General features: G+C 49.1%; 1 protein-coding gene across 16 annotated transcripts in view; it reads right to left on the bottom strand.

Annotated features, from left to right (window-relative positions):
• KATNIP (katanin interacting protein) overlaps positions 1 to 24,791 on the bottom strand; it is a 212,891-nt gene that overhangs the window by 42,658 nt on the left and 145,442 nt on the right. For 15 of the 16 annotated variants that reach the window (XR_010323659.1, XM_064295743.1, XM_064295745.1 and 12 more), the window contains 3 exons: positions 10,638 to 11,514; positions 1,561 to 2,286; positions 554 to 759 (listed from right to left, as the gene is read on the bottom strand). Coding sequence is in view for 15 of the 16 variants with exons in the window: in XM_064295743.1 (XP_064151813.1) it covers positions 554 to 759; positions 1,561 to 2,286; positions 10,638 to 11,514 (1,809 nt within the window). In the remaining variant the exon portion in view is untranslated. The remainder of the gene's footprint in view (positions 1 to 553; positions 760 to 1,560; positions 2,287 to 10,637; positions 11,515 to 24,791) is intronic. The other variant, XM_064295740.1, reaches the window with a different exon arrangement.

Below are 24,791 nucleotides of genomic sequence, written 5' to 3'. Positions count from 1 at the left end.
TACTCTCTCACTATGTGACCTTGGGCAAGTCACGCGAGCTGGCTGAGTCTCAGTTTCCTAAATGGAAGTATTAGTAGTTTCTATTTTATTCACGGGCTGTCATGAGGGTTCCACCCGATAACGCCTGTGCACCAGCTTGGATCACAATCCATGCTCATAAATCACAGCCGGGATGATCATTATTTTAATTGTAAGTCTGCCTATTAAAAGCATTTCTAATCTTCCCATCAAAAACAACAGGGAGTGATCAAAACGTGACCCAGAGCAAAAATTCCCCCGAGACGGCCGGCCTCCAAATTACAGAGATGACACAAAGCTGACTTCTCTCGGCTTTGATTAAAATTTGAATACTTTGGTTAAAAAAAAATAATAATAATAATAATTAGAAAATGAAATATGACATACAAGACAAAAAATGAAGTAGAAAAATGGGAAATGTCAAAACAGCAGCACCAGCAGCTTAAAGAATATCCGTCTCAGTTCCTCCTGCTCTGCTGTGAGTTACGAGAAGAAATTTCTCTAGGGGCGCCCCCACCCCCAGCTCCAGTCTTACCAGGGCGTCAGCCCACAGGCCAGCCTGGGTGAAGGGCCTGTTGTCACCCTCGCTGTCGGCCGTGCTGGGCCTCCTCAGCGCCTCCTCGTGCTGCAGGCTGCACAGGCTCTCCGTGTCCACGTCGAATGTCTCATCAGAGCAGAAGATAGCTTCGAGAATGTCGTCATCGGTGGTGAATAAGATAGTGTCTCCAAAGTGCTCTGGGGCTGAAAGAGTTACCAGAAAGGCAGAGGGTCAACCCTCCCCCAAGCCCAGTGATTTTTAGGTCAAGAACATAAACCCATCAACCTTGCACTATAAAATCCTGACCCACTAGCAGCTCTTGATTCCTGAGTCTTCTTATTCTTCAAGGGTTTGCAAGTGGAATTCAGGGACTATAAGAGCCATGTAAGTCTGAGTAAGGGACCTAATCTAATGAGAATCATTGTGACCTGTCATCAAGCAGGTGACGTTTCTTAGGTGTGAATGAGACTGCAGCAGAAGCAGCTGGTGCCCACCTAGATGTTTGCTTGCCCCTTTTACAGGGCTCTGGGGAGCCTAGTACCGATGCCTGACTGGCCGCAGGGTACAGAGGTCCAGCTCCTTGGTCTTAAAAGGCAGGACAAGCCCTGTACCTGATGCCCCAGAGCTCCCATGGAGCAGGCTGGGCTGGGCCTCCCGGCAGCCATATCCTTGCTGGGTTTCTCCTCGTTCTATATCCCATAGCTCCTGCTGCCCCGCATGATTCTCTTGTGAGTACTCCCTCCATAAATCACCTGCAGAGCAATCCCCCTTCCCAGGCCCAGATTCCAGGGAACCTGACTAAGGCAGGCCCCTAACTGAGGGTTTAAATAGATGTATGAGGTCAGCTCCCACACACTCAGGCTGCAAAAGGTGAGGAGCAGACCAGGGGTGTGAAAGAGGGGAGACTGATGGGTCATTGGCTGGCCAGTGGGTCTGTTTTTCCCTCCCAGCCTCAGCGAGTAGCAGGTAGGGGCTCAGAAAGCAATCTTACAGACATACCGTACCTCCCGTCAGGGTTCCCGAGGCCTTCGCGATTTCTCCTTTAAAGATGCACTGCGTGTCTAGCAGCATCGTGATGTCTTTCACGCCGCGGAAGGAATGTATCCGCGATTTATTGTAATTCCAAATCCTGATCAGGGCGACTTGGCAAGGGTGCATGAAGTCAATGGCAATGGAGTGGGACTTGCCTGGCGTGAAGGGCGCCAGCCAAACATGCATGTCGTCCTGGGTCCTATTTACCCCGTCGATGAGGTTGGTGACCACACGGGGGTCTTTCCCATATGCCGGTAAAATATTGATGTCAGGGGGGTCTGCTTTAATGTTCAGGATTTGCACCGGCTCGCCCTTGGAAGTGAATATTTCTATTCCATTAAGGCCGACGTAGTGTCGGTCCCCCCATGTTGACTTGATATCGATGACCAAGTGCTGTCCATAAGGCAAGACGGGGATTTTAAAGTCACTGCCATCGTCTGTCTCTACGGAGCAGTCATCCTGGCCCTGCAGTGGCTCTGGCTTCTCCTCCTTCCCGGGAGATGGCAGGTCATTCTGCCGGCTGCTTCTCTGCTGCTGCAGGAATGCATCCAGGATGTCTCCCTGGAACTCCATGTTGGAGATGCGCCCCCGGTGGGAGCGGTCAAAGGCACTGAGGGAGTTCCATGACTCATGCAGCATGTGCTCCTGCTCGCTGCGCCACAGGGACCATGGCAGGATCCGGGTGGACACGGCGTCTTCTGGAAGAAAAGGACACATGAGACCATCTCATTCAGTGGCTCTCAGCCAGCCAGGGCCACCCTCCAGGGGGCATTCTGGAAACCAGTGGTGTTGTTCTTGGCTGTCTCGGTGTCCTACTAGCCCTTGGTGGGTGGGGGCAGGTATGCTAATATCCTTTGAGCATGGGACAGTTGGTCAACCAAGCATGGTCTTGAGTCTCACACAACTTTGGACCATCCCCCCGAACATTCAGGTCAGTAAAAAATGGTTTATGATGGCTTAAGTCTAGTACCTGGCTGTTTAACACCACACAAAGTATTTTTTGATATACACAGAATTTTTGAAGAATGCAACTACCATGCAAATTAAGGGAAGACTATTTTGTTTTACTAGAAACTGTACCAGAAGTCGTTCACCACCTCGGAAGCTCACCTCACTGGTGGCAATGCTCCTGCTCTGGTGTCTGAGTCAGCAACTTGGCGTCAGCATTTGAGGCTGTCACAATCACGTGATTCTAACGGTGTTTTCAAAGTACTTAATGGCAGGTGGGATGCTCACGAAAGAATGTTGAATTGAAAATACCCAGCTATGCAATTTTAGACACAGCATATCCTAGGATGGGTGACATGTACCACTGTGTTAATAGGGACCATTTCTGAGTGGTGAGTATGAAAGGCTTTTATTTTCTTCTTTGTAACTTTCTCTTCTAAGTTCCCTAGGTGGAGTTGGTATTAACTTTTATCATCAGGAAAAACATGTTATTACAGAAAGCAGATGACTCAGGTATGATTATAAGGTAAGTGTATGCACTGAATTAGGTCTTCTCAAAAAAATGCGTTGAAAGTCCGGCCCTGTACCTTGAACACTGGAGCCCCGATGGCGCAGTAGTTAAGAGCTTGGCTGTGAACCGAAAGGTGGACAGTTTGAATCCATCAACTTGCTCCTTAAAAACCCTATGGGGCAGTTCTACTCTATCCTATAGGGTCGCTATGAGGAAGGATTGACTCAGCTGGCAATGGGTCTGGTTTTGGTTTTTTATACCTTAAATAAGACCCTGTTTGGAAATGAGGTTTTCTTTGTTATGTTAATTAGGTCATACCCAAGTAGGGTGGGTTCTAAATCCAATCACTCTGAGTGATAAAAAGAGCAGAACGGATACAGAGACATCCAGGGGTAAGACAGACACCATGTGAGAAATCATCCACAAGCCAAGGAAGAGCAAGGAATGCCTGGGGCCACTGACAAGGAAGTAATCAACAAGGCCAAGACCTTGATTTGGACTTCCGCCTCCAGAACCGTGTGAAAATAGATGTCTGTTCTTTAAAGCCACCCACTTGTGGTATTTGGGCTACAGCAGCACTAGCTAACTAAGACAGTAAGGAATTCACATTTCCTCGTGGCTTAAATTGGCTCCAAGGGCAGAAGCCTGTGTCCTGAGCATCTCAAGAATGTGGCCTGGCCCTTGGAGGGAAGGAGGGACAGCACTGAAGGCCCTGCTCTCCATGTAGAATATAAAGGCCCCTGTGAGCGCACTGAGCAGCAGCCTGTCCTCACAACCACGTCATGGCTAACCGCCATCTAAGGGGTGTCATTCTGGAAAAACAGCAGCTGACGACACTGGCATTCTGTTTTTTCTCCTTTCATATCCTACCATACCCTGTACTCCATTTTCTGCCTGTCTCCTAAGGGGCCTGGCGCCATCAATTATCTCCTGTCCAGAATCTTCAATTGCTCCTTCCCCACTGGCACTTTCCTCTCTCTGCCTGCAGACATGCATAAATCTCTCCTACCTAAAGGAAAAGAACCAAAAAAAAAAAAAAAAAAAAGTTGCCGTTGAGTCAATTCTAACTCATAGCGACACAAGGGGACAGAGTAGAACTGCCCCATGGGGTTTCCAAGGCTGTAATCTTCAAGGAAGCAGACCGCCATATCTTTCTCCCACAAAACGGCTAGTGGGCTCGAACTACCAACCTTCCAGTTAGCAGCCGAATGCTTTAACCACTGCACCACCAGGGCTCCAAAGAAAGGAAAAAAGGAAGCCAACCTGATCTTGTGGTCTCTGCTGAACCACTGTCCTATTTCCTCTTTTCCTTTCCCTGCAGACATTCTACACGTTCATCACCACTGCCTGCTCTCAAGCCCTTGCAACCTGACTCCTGTTTGTAACGATGCTGTTTTGCCCACCCAGATGCCACTTCCCCTTCTCCTGGGGATGCACCGTGACTTTCCTTTGGGGATCCACCCATCCTCACATCCTCAGCCCACCTAAATTGTTTGAATGCTAACAGTATCCCTCCAGCTGGGCCCATGAAAGGAGCCATGGGGAAAGAGGGCTCTCTTTAAACCAGCGAGGTTAAGCTGGTAGGATGTAGGCATGGAGCTGTCAGTGGCCATTTTGCTACCGTGTAGGGAGAGCCTGCCCAAGAATGAAGCCAACTTGGGGAACATAAACTGAGAGATGGAGAGAGATACCTGTGACATTCTTTGAGCCTCTGGATCCAGCCATTCCTGAAGTCAAACCCCTGGTAGTTTTTTGTCCCTTACATTCATAAGACTCCTACAATTCCCACAACCATCCACTGAAACGTTTTTCTCCAAATGGCCAATGACTTCTCAATCTATTCTCAGTCCTCATTCCATGGGCCTTGACATCCCAGGCAAACCCTGTCCACTTGACATTCCCTCTGCTGGCACAGGCGACATTATACCTTACTGCTTTTCCACCTCCCCTGTGGGTAGCTCCTTCTCTTTTTACCACACCAGCCACCTCCTCCCTACACCTAAGTCTGGGTGTGTTCCAAGGCCTGAATCCCAGCCCCATTCTGTCCTCTCCTGACACCGTCATCCCTCTTGGCCTCACCCAGCTCCCATCTAGGCACCGCTCGATTCTATCCCTGGAAACCCTGGTGGCATAATGGTTAAGTGTTATGGCTAACCAAAAGGTCAGCAGTTTGAATCCACCAGGCGCTCCTTGGAAACCCAATGGGGCAGTTCTACCCTGTCCTACAGGGTCGCTATGAGTTGGAATCGACTCAATGGCAGTAGGTTTTTTAGGTTCAATTCTATCCATTGGGTTCCACTTTTCTCCCCCAGGATCCATCTTCCAATTCCAACTACGTCTTAGACATGTCCGTTTGGATGTACCTCTGTCACTTCAAACTCCAAACAAGTTTGTCATCAAGCTGTCCAATCAGCATCATTTCTACTACATGAGAATAATAAAATCAGACTCCTTACCATGCTGACAAGGCCCTGAATGCGGCCCCACTGATTCTCCAAGCTCATCGCATACCCTCCACGCTCACTCCACTCCAGGCACGCTGGCCTGTTGCTCCCCAGACACACTGATCCTCTTCTTGCCTCAGGGCCCTGGCCCTCGCTGTGCCTGCTGCCAGGAATGTTCTTCCCCCACATCTCCACTCAGGTGGCTACTTGTCACCCATCTCCTTGGACTGGCTTCTCTGATTACCTTCTCTGAAGTCCTGCTCCTTCTCACTCCACCTCTCCATAGCTCTATCACAATACCCTGGTTTATTGTCTTTATGACCTGTTTCCCCCAAGAAATTGAAGCTCCCATAGAGCAGGGACCTTGTGCATCCTGTTCCCTGCTGTGTCCCCCATGCCCTGCACAGAAACGCTCAACAAATGTTTGCTGAGTGAATGGATGAATGGTTGGCACCACTACTACGCCCCGCTACGGTCCAGGTCTGGAGGCTGAGAGACTCTTCAATCCACCTGTCAGCTCTCCTGCACCTGTCCACACCCCTCCCTCCCCTCCTTCTCATCTGCCATGAAAAAAAGATGCCAGTGGTTTCTTCCATCCTCTTCTCCCAGTCCTGCAGCCTAACATCTGGCTGACAGAACTTCCCATATGGACTGCCGCGGCTTCAGTGTATGTGACTGGATTTCCGCTGATTGAAACGCATGGCTGGGTTGGTTTGCAAGCGCACCGAGGATAAGAGGCCAACCGTCACGTGTCAGGGCCTCGCCTGTGTTTCTCTGCCTGGGTGTGCAAGGAAGTCAGGGCCTTGGCTCTCATTCCACATCTGCTTTCAGACCTGTTCTGTCCAAGTTGTACAATCCCGGTTTTAAAAGCAGAGGAGTATAAACTTGCCCCTGGACCTCTCAGAGGTGACAACAGGCTTGGGGCCTGTGTTTCTGTCTGTCTTTGGGAAAACACACTACTGGCTACTCCTTGGGAGCCTGGGGAGCAGTTGGGATCAGTCTTTGGCCCTGTCTTTGTCAAGATTTCTATCCACAAGTTTGAACAAAGAGAAAGCTGCTGCTTCAATACATAGCCCCATTAGCCCACTGCCGTTGAGTTGATTCTAATTCACAGTGACCCTGAAGGATAGAGCAAAACTGCCCTGTAGGGTTTCCAAGGCGGTAAATCTTTATGGAAGCAGACTGCCACATCTTTCTTCTGTGGAGCAGCTGGTGGGTTTGAACTGCTGGCCTTTCAGTTAGCAGCCAAGCACTTAACCACTGTGCCACCAAGGCTCCCCTTCAATATGCTGTCAACATAAATCTGGGAGGCACCACCAGTTATTAAATGATGGGATCAAAGATTCAAAAATATTCCTTGGTTGAGACTAATATAAACTATGAAGTTCTAAACCTACGTTTATAAAAATCAATTGCACCACCATGAGGCACATGTTAATTGCTACTGAAACAGGAGATTAAAAAGTACATAGATATAACAGACATGTTTATTCTAGGTGAGCTGCCCTTCAGCCATAGCTGACTAGACAAGGAATGGTTACCTGACCTGAGGAAGCCAATCAGCTTCTCTTCCGGGTCTTTGGAATTGGTTGCTGGAGCTAGAGTCGGGAAATAGTATAACTCTAGGGCTATGAGGCCATTTCCTGCTGTGTGAATAGAGCAAAAAAAGCTGGTCTCAGCAGGAAGAGTGAGGCAAGTAGACAGGCAGAGAGGCAGAGGTAGGGCCCAGCAAACCTGGAGAGATAGGGAAAAGTTCCCTTGGTTCCTGCTCGCTTTCTAGGTTCGTCATTTGGTCCCTGTGATGAGCAGCCACACCTCCTGTCTATGGGGCTGAGGTGCTCTCTTTGAGCACTCTCCAAATAACAACCCTTTACTATTCAAGAGGAGACCTGGTAGCAGAATGGTTAAAGCGCTTCGCTGCTAACCAAAATGTTGGCAGTTTGAACCTACCAAGATGTACTAGTCTGCTTCCATAAAGATTACAGGCTTGGAAATCCTATGAGGCAGTTATACTCTGTCCTATAGGGCCACTATGAGTTGGAAACAACTCGATGGTAATGGGTTTGGTTTTTTTGGTTACTGCTCAAACTGGGCTAACTAGATGCCATCCACCTGTAGCCAAATGATCCCTGACAAGGACACTTTCCAGATGCAGCTGTCATCACCATAAGAGTCTCTGCTGGCTAAAGGGTTTTTGCAGGCTCCTCTTATGGCAACACTACTATTCCAGGCCCAGGGAAGGACACGGGCAGGCTCTCATTTGCAGCATCACTGGAGGGCTAGGCCTGCGCCTTTTTTGGAGGGCTTGGCTATGGGATTTGAGTCTGTGTAATGGGCAATTTAAACATTTCTAAGCAACCTTCCTTTTTAGCATGACTGGCTTAATGAGCATTAAATCCCAAAGGCTGGGTTCTTAACATGTCATTGAGCCAAGTAGTGAAATGCCTGGGAAGAAATGAAAGTGAAACAAAATCTTCTGAACTTGGGCAAGTTAGAAAAATGCCCACCACCTCAGCACTCCCAGGGGCCCTGCAGGTCTGTCTACCAGGAAAGCTTGTAACTGCCTGGCTCTCCTGGGGCAGATGGCTGACGGTGGCTATGGTGACAGGGCACCACTGGGTAGTGGTTTGACAACCACATGGGACGTTCCATCTGCCAGATGTTAGGCCGCAGGACTGAAAGGAGAGGATAGAAGGAAATACTGGGATCTTATTTAATGGCAGGACAGCTGGGTTCAAATTCCACTCTGACCCTTACTGGCTGTGTGACCCCAGGGAAGTTACTTAAACCTCGCATTTTCTTTACCTGTAAAATGGGGCTGTCGTGAAGGTGACATGAGTTCATTTGGGTGATGTGCCTGAACCAGAGCCTGGCTCATTGCAAGTATGCCACGTCTCTAGTTCCTTCTCACCATGCCCTCCACCCATGTGGCAGGGGCCTCCGTGAGGCTGGGCCCTGGGGATTCTGACGTGAATAGACAGGATCCCTATCCTCAGAGAGTGTCTCTGGTCTTCTCTCCCACTTGGCTTTCCTCCCTGGTACCCAGTCTCAGTGTTCAGTCTTGGCAGGGGTGGGGGGCAGAAACATGTAAGCTTGGGGAAGCTGGAGGGCCAACTCTGCTGGGAGACAGCAGCATGTCACTCACCACAGGAGGGCAGTGATTCAGGCCCTCCTGGCATTAGGAGTCTGGGGGCCTTGCTCTGGTATCCTATGTGACTTATCAGGGGTCTGAAAGAGGCCAGGGACTCTCCACATTTCTAAATGTAGCCTAGGGCTGAATGGTGACCTTTGGGGTCTGTCTACTACATGCTAATAGAGTATGTGCTACTAAAGAAAAAAAAAAAACAAACCAAACCCATTGCTGTTGAGTCAATTCTGACTCATAGAGACCTTATACAACAGGGTAGAACTGCCCCATAGAGTGTCCAAAGAGGGCCTGGTGGATTTGAACAGCTGACCTTTTGGTTAGCAGCCATAGCAATTAACCACTATGCCAATGGGGTTTCCATATGCTAATATAATTCATCAAAAAATACATATATATTACTTTCCATATAGGCTCAACACCAAAAAGCAGAGTAACAGAGTGGGTATCCACGGGGTGTTCCTATGTGCCAGGTACTGCACCAAATGCTGCATGTTAATATCACATTTGATCCTTCCAACACCCCTATGAGTATTATTAGTATTGTTTTACAGATGAGGAAACAGAGGCTCAGAAGGATTTCAGAACTCGCCCAAAGTGTGGGTTGGAGGTGGGGGCCCCAGGATACACGCCCGAGCGTTCTGACTCCAGAGTTTCTGCTTCTGTGCAGTACGGGTGGGGGTGAAGTTCTGAGGATCTAGCCCTGGCTCACTGGGTCTGAGTGCTTTGTAGACGGTAAAGGACGTATATACGGTGTTGACATAATGGCTGCCACGTGCTCGGCACTGTCCATCTGCCAGGCTCTGCATTACTATTTTGAAGCCATCATTGCATTCATCCCTGAGAAGGAGGGTTTTCGTTCCCATTTTGCAGGTGAAGACACTGAGGCTCAGAGGGTGGAAGTGCCCAGCTAGAAGCCCCAGATCTGTAAGTAGCAGAGTTTGGATTCCAATGGGTTGACTCTCAGATACTATGCTGTGCTCCTTCCCAGTCACTAAATCTGAGTGCAGATATTCGGAATCCCAGCCTCATTTCAGATTGGAAAGGCCCTTAGAAATAATCGACTCTTTAAAAAGCTCTCAGGGGGAGCCCTGCCAGCAGATGTGTTACTGCTTTTTTTCTCTTTCTTTTTTTGACCGACCAAAAAACCAAACCAAACCCGTTGCTGTAGGGTCAATTCTGACTCATAGCACCCCTAAAGAATAGAGGAGAACTGCCCCATAGGGTCTCCATGGCTGTAATCTTTACGGAAGCAGACTGCCACATCTTTCTCCCGCAGAGTGGCTAGTGGTTTCGAAACTGCCGACCTTTTGGTTAGAAACCAAGTGCTTAACCACTGTGCCACCTGGGCTCTTGTTTTTTACCCACGCGGTGGTTTAAAAATAATCTGACTTAGTTGTCAATGTTGAAAAATGGGACTATTCCACATTTCTGGCTTCTCTTGAAAAAAGGAAAGAAGAGCTGGCACACCCGCCTTGCATTCCTGAATGCCAGCGAGAAGCCTGAGTACAGCGCAGCTGCCTCCTTTACATGGCCTATGGCTTCCAGTTTGCCACAGGTCTCACCACTCCCTAGTGTCCCGCTGACACCCAGGAAAATGTCAGTTACTACTTATCATCACACTGGTGTTTTTTTTTTTAATGGTGCAGTTAGGAATAAAGTGGAGCCATTTGGGTACCAATGTCCTATCAAATGCAGAATAATAAAGTCTAGATTGAAAAAGCCAGGTATTACAAGAAAACTGGGCAAAGGGACATATGTTGGTGGCAATGACAAATCTATCTATGAGTTTAATGTGCAAAATGTGGCTTGTCCATTTCAGTCATTTATGTCACCTCCCTGGCCCCGGAGACAGCAAATCTGTGACCCCTGGTTGAGAGCAAACCCTGTTTTGCATATGAGGAAACTGAGGTTCAGGGCACTAATGGCTTTGTGCCCATTAGAGGTCCTTACACAAGGATGATAACACCTGAGTTCAGATGCTGAGTTCTGGGAGCTTACCTCTGCTGGTGGGCTGGTCATCACCATGACTACTGCTGAGGACATCCTTCCTGGAGCTCCTCCTCCCACTCGCAGGGCGCTCTCTGCTGGACGGCAGCTTAAAGATGTCTAAGTCGTCCCTGCAGACTCTGGGGGTTACCCTCTGGGGTCTGTCGCCAGTGATGATGCTCCTGCTGTTTGCCCATCCTTGCTCACGCCTGGTGCCTTTATCCCCAGCCTCAGTCTCTCCAGGACCTGTATCAATGCCATCCTCTGACAGAAGCTGGCCTTTCCAGTCCAGCGGCTGCTCAGGACTAAGCCAGAGAGGTTTTGGCTTCTTGCCTTCCTGCTTCCTGCCTTTCCCTTTGGGAGAAGGTTGTAACCAGGATGGGGTTTTCCCTGGTGGCTGAGATATTTTCCTGCCCATGAGGTTTTCCAGTTGCTGGATCAGAGAGAGCTCCTCAAGAGAAGGGCATTTCACAGGTGGGGATGGGGAAGGGTCACTAGGGACATCATCCATCAAGATGGGGGCAGCTAACATTCTTAAACCTCCCTCTAACTTGGACAAATTGTCCTTCATGCAGTTAGTAGAATTCACTCTTTCACCAAATAAATGTTCTTGTGAAGAAACCTTCGAATCCAATAACACTCCAGCTGGCTGGGAGCGATGGAGACTGAGCTCTCTGTCCCCATCTGCGGCAGCCATCTTGTGGGCATCTTCGCTGTCTTCTAAGTGAGTGTTAACAGCGTTCTCCATCCTCTCATTCTTTTCATTCTTCAGGTCCACTGAGATGCTCTGGTCAGCAGGGGCCTCTCCACCACCTTTGTCTAACTTGCCATCAAAGATGAGGTTTTTGTTGACATAGAGCTTCACGTTCTTGGCACCAATGTCAAGATCCTGAAACCATAAGATACAAAAGAAGATGTGTGGCATCAGATTGATGTACCAAATTTTATTAGTAGAAGATAAAAAAAAAATTTTTTTCTTTAAAAAAAAAAACCAAAAAACAAAGCCGTGAAATGCTAGCAACGTGAGCTTTACATAACTACAGCACTGGAAATGTTAAAGAAGACTCAGCCCGGTTTCTGTGTGAACTGTTACAAACGCTATAAATCAAAAGACTTTCATAAAAGATGGCCTCAATTGCTGCCTTCGTCGTCATTACCTCCTGTTGGGCCATTTCTAACAGCCTACTAATTGGTCTCCTGCTTCCTGTCTCTTGCTGCTTCAACCTCAGCTTCACATTGCCACCAGAGTTAATTTTCTACAAGAGCAAATTGGGTCTCGTCATTTCCCTTTGTAAAATCCTTCAGTGTTTTTTTTTTTTTTTTCCCCACTGCCTATGGCAGCGTTCTCAAAGGACAGGCTCTGGGGCTGTCTGTGTCAGAACAGCCTGCTGGGCACATAAAGTGTGGACTCGTCGGGCTCATGTGTGTCATATTTTGGATCCCTTGAAAGCAGAGCCTGAGACAAGGACTCGGGTGCACATAGTTTATTTTGGCAGGTGATCCCAAGAGGGAGTGAGGAGAGCAAGACAGGGCAGGAAGAAACCCCCAAAGTGTTTGAGTTGCTTACTGCTGTGGGCAACTGGGGCTCCATCCCGCTGGAGCCCTCTGAGAAACCACATAGAATGCACCTGAGCAATGTGCTTCCAGAGGCTGGGGCGTTTATCCGTTGACTGCCATCCCCTGTGTGTAAAGGTTGCCCCCAGGGGCATGGACTCGCCCCACGTCCCCTATGCCTTGTTGTGATGGTTAAGGCTGTGTGTCAACTTGGCTAGGCCATGATTCTCCGTGGTTTGGCAGTTACGATGTAGTTTGGCAGTCGTATAAAGATGTGATCACCTCGCCTATGAGATCTGTTGTGAGCAGCCAATCATGTGAAAGGGAGTTTCCTTGGGTGTGTGGCCAGCATCCAATATAGGTGTACTTTCTGGCAAGGCTCGTAGGCTTTTGCTTACACTGGATCCTGCAGCTGGCTCCTGTTTTTCTGACCCCAGTTCTTGGGACTTGAGCAAGCAACTTACCTGCCATCTTGCCTGCCAATCTCAGGATCCATAGGTCTTCGCAACCTGTGAGCCACAGCCCTGCTGTCTGACCTGCTGATCTTGGGTTTGCCAACCCCTGCGGCTACATGAATCAGGAAAAGCTTCCAGCCTGATCTGCAGACTTGGGACGTTTAGCCTGTACCACTGCGTGAGCCTTTTCTTTGGTATAAATTTCTCTCTCTATATTTACATGCTTTACTGGTTTTGCTTCTCTAGAGAACACAGCCTAAGACACTTTTGCACAAGCTGAGCACTTGAGGCGGGGCAGTCTGCCTGCGGAGGGTGCTATTCCACCTGCAATCAGAGGTGAGACTGGAGGATGTGATGGCCTCCAGGGGGGACCTGCTAGGGAATCTCTGCATTTATAACAGGTTCTCCAGATGATTCCTTTGCACACTAAGGTGGAAACTCTCAGGGCAATGGGATGAATTTCAAACCCCTGGGCATGACATAAAGTAACCTTCACAAAAGAGTCCCTATCTAGCTTTCCTGTCCTCTATCATTTTTTTTTTTTATCATACAGGTATTCAATGCTTCTCTGTTCATGCTTAGAATAAAATCATACCTCCTCCTCCTTTTGTCCCACTTGTCTATTCCTCTTACAACAAAACTTTTTTTTTTGTACAGCGTTATCAAGGAATATAATGTATACCTTATATTGTACATATTTAAAGCATATAATTTGGTAAGTTTGAATGTATGTATCCACCTATGAAATCATCATCACAATCACAATAATGAACTTGTCCATCGCCCCCAAAAGTTTCTTCGTGCCCCTTTGCAATCTCTCCCTTCCCCATCCCCATCCCCTATCCTCAGGCAACACTGATCTGCTTTCTGTCACTGTAGGTTAGTTTGCATTTTCTAGAATCCTTATATAGATGGAATTATATAGTATGGAGGGAAGTAGTGGTGGCTCAGGGGTAGAATTCTCACCTTCTGTGCGGGAGACCCAGGTTCGATTCCTGGCCAATGTACCTCATCAGAGCCATCACTCACCTGTCAATGGTAGCGTGCATGCTGCTATGATCTGAACAGGTTTCAGTGGAGCTTCTAGACTAAGACAGACTAGGAAGACAGGCCTGGTGATCTATTTTAGAAAATCAATCATTGAAAACCCTATGGATCACAACGGTCTGATTCCACCGCGTATGAGGTTACCATTAGTTGGGGGCTAATTTGACGGCAGCTAACAACAACATCATACAGTATGTACTGCCTGGCTTCTTTCACTCACCATAATTATTCTGAGATTCATCCATGTTGTTGTGTCAATCAACAGCTCATTCCTTTTTATTGTAAAGGGTATCCCACTGTATGGGAGCCTCACAGCCTATCCACTCAGCTGTGCAGCAAGCCTCTTTGAGGGCCGCTGTCTCCACTGCTTCTCCTCCTGTTCACTCTCAAGCCCTCCCTCCAGCCAGGTTTTGTCTCCACCTCCACACTGCAGCCAACCCTACCAAGGCCCCAGGATCGAGGAGGATGGAGCTTCCTTGTTTGTTTACACCTATTATCCTGGTGTAATCAACCAGTAACAGCGCTCCCTTCACTCTCAAAGTGTCCCACTCTGGACAGTAGACCATAGGGTCATCAACTGGGGTTCCACAAATTGCCAAATCCAATGGGAATTTCTCAGATGTTCCCAGGTGGCACAGCCACTCAGCAGTATTTGTGCAGTTGGCCACTCCTCTTCCTTGGTAGCTTCTCTTCTCTGGGCTTCCATTGCTCTGCAGCCCCCTGGCTTTCCTCCTGCCTCATGGCCACACTTCCCCAGCTCCTTTGCCGGTGCCTCCTCTTCAGCTGGGCCTTTGAAGGTTGCGCTCTTCCAGGGTTCCATTTGGGCCTTCTGACTTTTCTACACTTTCTCACTGGGTCGCCTCATCCAGGCTCAAGGTTCAAAATACAACCCTTGTGTTGGAGACTCCCAATTATTTTCATTTCTGATGCTGCCCTCCCCGCCAGGCCCCGAATGACTGCTGCTGACCTCTCTATCAGGTATCTCAACCTCAATATGCCAAAACAGAGTCCCTAATTCACTTTCCCCAAATAGGAGTTTTTCTCATCTCAGGAATGGTTCCACCAACCAATGACGTACCAGAAACCTTGGAGTCCTCCTTGAGTCCTCTTGCTCTCACTCACCCGCATGTCCATCCACCAGCAAGTCCTGCAGCTCTCCCTCCACAACTCATCCCAAATCTGACTTTTTCTCCCCGAATGCACTGCTGCCTCCCCAGCCTGGCCACTGTTGTCTCTCCTGAGACAACAACCGCAGCTTCCTAACCGGTTTCTCGGCTTCCCCTCTGCACTTGCTCTCCGAGTGCTCCGTTCTACACAGCAGCCCGAGACTGTTTTTAACCTGGGTCATGGCAGCCTCCCTGCTTAAAACTTCTCAGTGACTTCCCACTGCTCCAAGAGTAAATCCTAATGCTTTTAAGAGGCCCACAAGGCCTAAACAACAGACCTGGGCCCAGCTGACCTCTCTGAGCCCAGCTCCTATCACACTCCCCCTTGCTCCCTCTCACTCTGCTCCAACACACCAATCTGATCCTATTTCTGGATCCTGCCTAACTCATTCCCACCTGAGGACCTGTGTGCTTGCTTGGAGTGATCTCCCCCAGACACCTGCAGGGTTGGCTCCTCCTTGTCCTCAGAAACCATCCCTGACCACTCTCTCCGGGGCAGTCCCTGCCCCATCGGTCCTTTCTCTATCCTATCGCCCCGCTTTACTTCCTTGTCTCTGAAATGGTCTTATCAGCTTTTTTTTTTTGTACTTATTTATTGTCTCCCCCACGCAAAGTGAAGCTCCAAAACAGCAGAGGCCCTGCCAATCTTGCCCAAGGGCCTAACGGGTGCCTGGCACATAGTGGGCATTCACCAATTACTTTGGGATCAGTAAGTGATCAAACACAGATATGTTTCTCCCAGGGTAGCACTGGTCTCTGATGATGTTCAGACAACAAACCTGATCAGAAAAAACTGAGGCCTGCTGGTTTCCCCCCAGATCATTTTCCATTTTCCTACGGCTTCCGGTCTGTTCTTGGGGTATGGGGCCTGAAACCCCAGAGGGTGCCCACCTATACTTCTTCTCTCCCTGCCCCCCTGCCTTCTTAAATGCCAGGTAAGTACGCTCTAACTAAGTTTCTAGTTCACCAAGTTACGAAGGTTTCCGTAGCAATTGAGGAGAACCATCAAGCCTGCGATACACCACAGGGACTAGGCTTCAATCGTCCAATTGCAGGATGGCAGGCTACTATTTGCCAACTGTCAGAAAAGTCGATTCTCAAAGCGCTCTTTTACATGTTTATATGGATGTGTTCTCTGTTTAGTGGAGGCACAGAGCGAGTGCGTGCTGTGAATTAATCAGGAAATAGCTATTCGCAAAGGACAGCATGGGCAGCTTTCGATGACTAGTTCTGCAAAATTACCATCGTGAAAACATCTGGTGAGACAGAAACACTCTCATTTAAAGAGGTGGTGGGGCAGTGGGAGGTCTTCTAGGCCGACACGGTCATAAAGTGGGTATCCTGGCTTTCCTAATGGAATGACTGGCTTCTGAAATGTTCTCATCTATCTTCCATTATCAGGCTAGGGCACCCTCTAACCTCTCACCTTTAACCAGTTGTCTGGGGCCCAGCTCTCCCCGAGAAGCCTGGCTGAGAAGGAACAGAGTGTGGGAAGCTGGCTCAGGCCAGGGCTGCAGACTCCAGGGCCCACGGGGGCCAGTCAGGTAACAGAGAAGTGGGCTTGGGTGGAAATCATAGAGCATGCTGGGGGTCGTGGGGAACTGGGTATTTAAATGTGAAAAGTTTAAATGCTCTGTAGCCCAAGCAAAACAGACTGCAGGCTAGATTTGGCCCAAGGATCCCTAATAGGGAACAAGTATTCGTCATTTCCCGGGGTAGTCCAAATTTAAAAAATAAAAGCTTGTATCGTCCCATTGCAGTCCTGGGAACAACTCAGCAAAGTAGGCATGAGGGTCCCTGCCTTACAAGTGAAGAAACTGAGGCAAAAAGCCTTCTTTGTCGTCACCCAGCTGGTGCGTGGTGGGGCCAGACTCTGAACCCAGGACTGACTGGCTAGAACACCTGAGGTTTTGACTGCCATCTCCCTTTGGGCCTAGCTAGACCCCAAGAAGGCCTCATCCTTGGCCGTGTTAGCCTGGTCACTTGCAGAGTCACCTGCACTGGGTAGAACTTGGAGCCCCCAATTTTTTAAAAATAACTCTCCCTGGACCAACTCTCTCCTACCCCCATTCTGGCTCCCTCCTCCCTCCCCAGAGATAATCAGGTAATCACTGTCAGGGTGGGGTGTATGCGTGTGAGAGAGTGTGTGAGAGAGAGAGAGACTGTGTGTGTGTGAGAAAGTGTGTGCGTGAAAGTGTGTGTGTCTGTGTGTGCGTGAGACAGTGTGTAAGAGTGTATGAAAGTGTGAGAGTATAAGAGTGTGTGTGAGAATGTGTGTGAAAGTGTGTGAGAGGATGTGTGTGTTAGAATGTGTGAGTGTGTGAAAGTGTGTGTGAGAGCTGATAGTGTGAGTGTGAGAATGTGTGTGAGAGGATGTGTGTGAGAATGTGTGTGAGAGTGAGTGTGTGTGTGATGATGTGCGTGTGAGAATGTGTGTGTGTGTGTGTGAGAGAGAGAGAGACCTTTCAGACTTTTTCCCGACATATTTATGTACATATTGATGGACCCATCACCATATCTCAAGAGTTTCGATTAAAAGGAAGGAGATCCATGTCTGCGCTGTGAGAAAAGTGTGGAGGATTTTGCAGGTCCACAGCTCTCTGTGTTCCTCTGGCAAATCTCCCTATAAATCTCTGTGTAAGGAATGCCTTTAAGGATGGACCCAGGGAAAAACTGCTCGCTCCTAAAGAACCAGTCTGCTTCCTCCTTTCCAATAACCAGGGCTTTAAACCCAGGCTGTTTCCTCCTTTGTCTCGCTTCCAGGAAGTTCAGGGCGAGACTCAGATCATGCCAGCTACCTTAACCTTCAGAATCTGTTTTTCCCATCCTTCTTGTTTCCTTGGTGCTAATGTTTTATTCCCTGTTTAACTGGAGTTATTGTTATGCCCTTTGTTGATGCTGCCGCAAGCCCCACTGGGAGTGGATTTTCAAAGAGGAATTTAGAGGCTCTGTGGCTGGCACTTTATTAACGTCAGCACCTTTCCTAGCCCACATCTTGCCTTTAGCCAGCTTCTTTAAAGTTGACGAGACCCAACCATATTGAGATGGTATTGCATTTTTTAATACAAAAACATCAATATTATTTCCACTTAAGTAATTTAATTAGCTCAGCAAGGCCACTGGCCACTCTGGCCCTGGATAGAATGACGCATCTCTTCCAATGAACCCATGAACTGCTCAGCAAAAATTAATAGCAGTGCTGCTCCACCATGACAACGACCCAAACAGAGGTATGGGCTTTTGCACTCACAGGGCCCCTCCCCAGAGATGAACACAGGGGTAGGAAAAGCAGTCATTGCTGCAAGTTCGGCCAGTGCTCAGTGGAAATATTTGGAGCAGAGGCTTGGCTGGGCTGAATGCCACATGCTGAGGGTGGGTCCACAGAGCACACTCTTGCTTGGCAAAAAAGCTTCCTGAGTTGGCCCAGACGTACAGCCCCTGGGGCCCACACTGAAGGTGCCCCGCAGTCTGGGGGCAACCACGGCCCCCTCCACAGAGGTCACGAGCATGTAGCCCCCCTTTGTCCTCTTTGCCCAGGCATGCTGGCTCCACAGCAGCAGGAGGTTAGGGGCTTTGGGCTTACTGGAAGGGGCTTTGCGGCTTGTTGCCGTAGGCCTCACATAGTAGGCTCACTGCGGCTAACCCAACTGATAGACAGCAGGTTTATCGGGGCCCAGAGGGCTTTGGGAAGTGAGCTGCTGCTGCCCAGGGAGCCCCCCGCCCACTCCAGGTTGAGTTGAGGGCCTTCCTCTAGACTCTCAGAGCTGGGCCTGAAATCTTGATCACTGTACTATGTAGTGAAGTGTCCACTTACGTCACCTGTCCCCTACCGCAATGTGAGATCCCCAGGGTGGGGAATGGGCCTAGTTCTGAGATCTAAACTTGCTCCTCTGTGGAGTGACTGAACTTGTGAAGTAACAGGGGACCCCGAGGTCTGTTGGGGACTTTCGCAGTGCACCTTGGGAGGAAGGCCAACAAAAACCACTCTTTCTAATGGAGAATGTTTCCTTAAAAGGGGAAGAAGATGGTGTGACGTGACACTGAACAAGCACCTACTGGCTCTGGGCACAACACCCGGCTTCAGGCAGCATCATGGGCTCTGAGGGTGGTGAACTAGGGTGGACTTGGCCTATGATAATGTAGGTCACAAACTGGGGGCCCGACGACTAGATCTGTACTTGTGTGGTCCACAGAGCCTTTTTAAAGTTATCTAACCAGTTGTTAACATTTAAAAACTGGGAGCTTTTACACAACGATGGGCATTTCTGGCGTCTCCTGAAGAATGAGGCCATCAGATGTACCAGGCTGGCATTGAAATGCTGAGCAGTGGCTGCCCTGGGCAGGGCCCCAGTTCTCCAGCCCTCTCTACTGAAAGGCAGGACCATGAGGTGGGAACCAGGCTGCCTGTCAGTCATGTGATCACCAGTAAGTTGCTTCACTTTCCTGTGCCTCAGTTTCCCCATCTGTATAATGGTGCTGATAATCACAGTACCTATCTCACAGAACTGCTGTGCAGAATAAGAGAGCTAATATATATAAAGTGCTTTGAATACTGCCTAGCACATAGTAAGTGCTGAGGAAACATGAGCTATCGTTACTGTCTTGTACCCAAGGCTGGCTGCTCAGGGCTAGCATGGCCCAGGGACCTCCTGCTCTCATAACCCAAGTAGCTCCTTCCCACCTTCGTTCCTGGCAAAGGCTGGCAGCAGGCACAGAGGAACCCTATCCACTCTCGGGTGGGCCTAGAATTACTCTTGCTGCCTTAGGTCTGGGCTCTGCTAGGTCTGGGCTGAGGTCCCAGCATGCAATTCTTGCAACTTTATTCAATTCAGCAAATACCATGTGGCGGCTGCTGGGGTCTTGGCTTGTGTAGGATGCAAGAGAAATAGAAAACAAGGCCCCTTTCCTTGCAAAGATCACGGCTAGCCTGCAAATTAGAGGGTTGCAAACTCAGATGCTTGTGGTACCACCATGAGTGGGGGTCATGGGGGTAGCGGGGTTTCGGTGAGCTGGAGGACGTGTGTCTGGTCAGTCCAGCGGGGACAGTGGCCACTTGGCACCAGACAGTGACTGTCACGTCGGGAACGTGGCCAGCTCATCAAAAGCCAATTTCTACGTTGTCAAATGATTCACAAGCTGTAAAACACTGTACAGGCCAAACAGAATGCATCAGCAGGTCAGGTTCAGCTGAGGGCACCTATTTGTGACATCTGAGGGCACCTATTTGTGACATCCGAGGCTCAGAAACTAAGGAACACCCCAGGGATGCAGGTGACTTGGCCCAGAAGGGTCTGGCTAGGGACCACCAGAAGGGGCCTAGGGACAGACTGGGGTGGGGGTGGGACATGTGCATGAAGGCTTAAGCAGAACCATGACGTTTCAGAAAGTAATAAGGGCTAGGCACTCTAGGGGCTGGGAATGGCAGGAGCAAAGGCACAGAGGCTGACTGGGAGGGACTCATAGAAGGTACATATGATAGAAGAACCAGTGGGGCTGGTGATGTGAGGTAAGGACAACTGTGCTACTGTGTGGGGAGACAAGTGGGAGTGCTGGAGACTGTGGTGCTGTGACTCAGCTCCGCCAAAGCTTCCAAGCATGAACGCGGGCCCAGTGTTGCCAGGTCTTCCAGTTTCCAAGAAAAGTCAAGATTCCACATTTTCATGCAAAATTTCCCAAGTTTTAGATGGTGGCAATTAACTCAAAGAATTTTGAAAACACCAGGTGAGCCCGTTGCAATGTGTCTGTACGCTGCATTTGGCCCACCGCTGCATAGCCTCGGGGCCCCTTCCAGGGAGCACGTGTCAGCTGTGGAAGTGGCGGCTCCCCGGAGGCACCCTGCAGCTGTGGGCCCTGCTCAGCCTTCCCCCAGCCCTCAGAGGCCTTGGCTCATCCCCCATCACAGCACCAGCCCCATTGAACTGTGGTGTGAGTTTGCAGGGGCAGCAGCTGGAGTGTTTGATTCCCCATCCAGCAAAACTCCTGAGTGTGAGGCAATGAATACACCTACACTGATGAAAAGAGGGACCGAGTAGACAAGAGAGTGGAGTGGGGAGACAGGGACGAAGTGCCGTGCTGGGTCGGCGGGCAGAAAAGGAAGGAGGAGCTGGAGCTGGAAGGAGACAGATTTTGGAAATAGAAATGGTAGGGCCTAGAGATGACCAGCAGCGAGGGGCAAAGGGAGGGGAAGAAGATTCAGAGGCACTGCCATGGACAAAAAAGCAAGCGGAGGAGTCCTGGAATGGATGGAAGCCGGGATCGGGTATGCTGAGTTGGAATATCAGTGCATTCCCAGATGGAAATGCCAAGGCAAATTATCTGGTGGCTAGGACTGAAGCTTGGATCAGAAGTTAAACCTTGGGTGAGGCTTAGATTTGGGAACTGATGGATAAATTCAACAGGTTGTGGCTCCTATGTTCTTAGAAAAAAAGAAAAAGGGCCTAGTTTGGGTATCACTTTCTGCCTTTCCTGGTGATTTTCCCTTCTTCTGGAGATAGCACCTCAATCTTCCACTAGGAATTCACCCTTCCCTCAACCTCATTCCATGGGGAAATATGGGCCCCACCTCAGGTTGCAACCCAGGCCTGGCCAATGGGTGCTAGATCTGGGGCTTTCACAAGGTCAGTTGGCAAAGAAAACTCTTTCTGCAGGAACTGCTACAGTCAAGAGTGAGTCTAATGCCATCAGAGGCCACCATTTGGAACCTGAAGATGAGGCCAACACAGAGGAAAGCAGAGATAAGTGATGGATGGAGGCAGAGTCCTGATGCCACCATGTGGACTCCTGGATCCTGCCACGCCTGAAGCCAGCTGCCCCAGACTCTTCTGTGACAGGAGCCAAAGAATTCTTTTTTTGTGCTTAAACCAGTTAGGGTTTCTACCGTTTGCTACCAAGAGAATCCTGGCCCTGCTACTGAGAACTTCAACCAATAGGCTCAACTACTGAATCAGTCCTGGCCAGGACAGCAGGACAGGGGTTAAGAATCCCACCCCCATGGGGGTCTGGGATTTGTCTTGCTGCCTAGGCCAGCACCTGCACAGAGTCAAGCAGCCCTCTGCTGCTCAGGCATCTGCCCGGCCCCACCACAGCCTCCCTCTGACCTGCACTACACAGGGCATGGCCTCAGCTTATGTCTTGGCTCTGGAGCAAAGTTTGGCTCTGAGTCCCAGCCTTCTGGTTGGAGCCTAGACTTCTTGTTGGGCCCCCTCTCTCCAAAGGCTGAATTCTCTGCTCACTTCTCGTTCCCCTGCTGCTGGGGGCTGGCTTTAACCCTGAGCCTCCTGCGACTCCTATGGCTATCATGCCTGTATACCTGAGTGTGGACTTTGCCCCCAGATTCCGGCTGCATCCCACCTATCCGAGAGCAGCATCGGTGACTGACAAGGGCCTAGACCAAGTCTGAGGTCAACACCTCAAAAGCTTTCATGGCACTGGTTCCATCCCCTTTCTACCAGCCACTGTGCTAAGCTGCCATCATGCTTCCCAGGCCTGAGGGTGCCCAGACCCTGCCATGGGCCAGAAGGTGTACATTTTGTCAGGCCATGAGTTCACACTGGATCAGCTGACCAAATGAAGGTTACACCTTTTACTTAAAAGTCATTGCCATATTTGGGCTTGGTTTGTTTTCTAATGCAAACAAACCAATTCTAAAAAGACAAATCTGAGACAATTAGGGATATGTGAATATGGACTGGGTATTGGAGGATAATAATTATTATCAGGTACGGCAGTGGCATTGGGGTTATATTAAAAAAAAAAACTATCTTTTAGAGAGTAATACTGAACTATTTATGAGTGAAATGGTATACTATCTACAATTCACTTTCAAGTGTATAGGCATAGATGAAGCAAGAGTGGCAGAATGTTAATAACTACTGAAGCTGGGTGACAGGTACTTGAACAGTTATTGACCTAATCTTTCCACTTTTGCATTTGTTTGAAAATCTCCAGGAAAAAAAAAAAAAGCATCACTAAAAACGCAAATATTGTCATGGATGAATTGAGTCTACTCATGCTGCAGGGTCCACTTCTTCCCATGAGGACTCTCACCTAGTCCAAGCCCCCATCATTTGTAGGGAGATTATGCCACAGGCCTCTCTCTGTTCCCCCTTTCTCCTATGATCCATTCTGTAACAGCAGACAGAGTAATCCTTTAAATTCCTCAATCAGATCACTTCACCCCTCTTCAAAACCTTCCAACAATGACGCTGAGAGGTGACAGCTGTACAGAGCTCTTAGAGGTTGTTCTGAGCATTTTACACGTAGTAACCGAACAATTCTTACCTCGTTTCACAGATGAAGAGACCGGGGCAGAGAGGCATTGTATAACTTGTCCAAGGTCACACAGCTAGGAAGAGGAGGAGGCAGGATGTACCCAAGGCAGCTCTCCGAGGCCCTGAGTCTGACCTACCCTTCCAGTCTGCTTCTTCTGGGGTGAAATCCAAACCTGCAGAGTCCTCTCGATCAGGTTCCCACCTACCTCAGGGACCTCCCTTCACGCCTTCCTTTGTCTACCATGCTCCGGTCATGACAAACTTCTGACCTGGAACCGTCTAAGCTTGTTCTTGGCTTGGGGCCTTGGCTCTTGATGCTTCCTCTCTCTGCAATGCTCTTCTCACAGCCAGCCCCTCGTCATTCAGGTCAGGGAAGACCTTGCCACCTTGCTCACCACCTTCTCACCACCCCTCACTCCTATGGCCCTATTTTATTTTCTTCAGAGCACTGAGCAATTACCTGATTCAACTGCTTCCTTGTTTACTGTCCTCTCCCCATAAGAAGGACGGAGCCATGAGGTCAGAGCTCTCATCTATTGGTTTACCACTGCGCTCCGAGCACCTAGACCTAGGCTGTCAATATGAAGCCACCAGCCATATGTGAATACTTAAATTTAAATTAATTAAAATAAAATAAAAAATGCAGTTCCTCAGGTACATTAGCCACATTTCAAGTTCTTGATGGCCACCTGTGGCTAGTGGCTACCATACTGGGCAGGGCAGATAAAGACCATTTCTGTCCTCGTGGAAAGTCCTGTTGGGTAGCGCTGGTCTAGACTACTGTGACATGTCATAGAAATACACTGTTGGGGAAACACAACATTCATTCATTCATTCAAAAACTACTTACTGAGCACCATTTCTGTGTAAACAACACACTCCTGGTACCCGTCCTGCGTTAATGCCACTGCCGGAGCGGCACTTGCATGGTGACATGAGTGAAGATGGTGATGGTGAGCCTGCTTTTACTAAAAAGTGGTACCACATAGCAGATAACTAATATGACTGTTATGAAGGAAAACAGATGGGCCATGGGAGCGCAGGAAGCCCACTGCAAAGGATGGGTTTCAGCCTAGTTCTCAGAGAGTTTCTCACATACTCTAGGGAGGAGACGTTGGTTCCCTTCTCACAACAGATGTGGGATATCAGCGCAGGGTGGCAATGCTGAGAAAAACCAGAGAATCTAACAGACCTCAGTTTCCTCCCCAGCTCTGCCCCTTACCAGCCATTAGCTGGGTAAGTCGTTTAATCTGGGAACATCAAATATGGGATACACACTATCATGTCCTCCTCCTGAGCCCAGGGCAGACATCCAAATCAATCCTGGCACCCTTTCCTGATGAACCAGAAAGTAGCTTCCAGATCCTTCTCAAGACAGCACTCCAAACCTCCATTCCAATCAGCATTGGCAAAAGAGATGCAGTCTATCTGCCAGTTAGGGTCTCACCGTGCTACAATCCGGGTTCTTAATCCACAAGATGGCAATAACACCCCATAAGGTGGGGAATAATACCTTGCAGGATTGTTGGGGTAGGGGGGGCAGATAACTGAGATGATTCATTTGTTATTTGTTCATGCACAAATATCTACTGAGGGTCCACTGAGGGCCTCACACATGCCTGGTACACACAGAATTCAGTAATGGCAGCTGTAACACATACAGACATCTGTGTG

The sequence above is a fragment of the Loxodonta africana genome, chromosome 12 (genome assembly GCF_030014295.1).
Source record: "Loxodonta africana isolate mLoxAfr1 chromosome 12, mLoxAfr1.hap2, whole genome shotgun sequence".
NCBI lineage: Eukaryota > Metazoa > Chordata > Mammalia > Proboscidea > Elephantidae > Loxodonta > Loxodonta africana.
The sequence above is the reverse complement of the archived record's forward strand: the minus strand, read 5'-3'. Positions and strand labels throughout refer to the sequence as shown.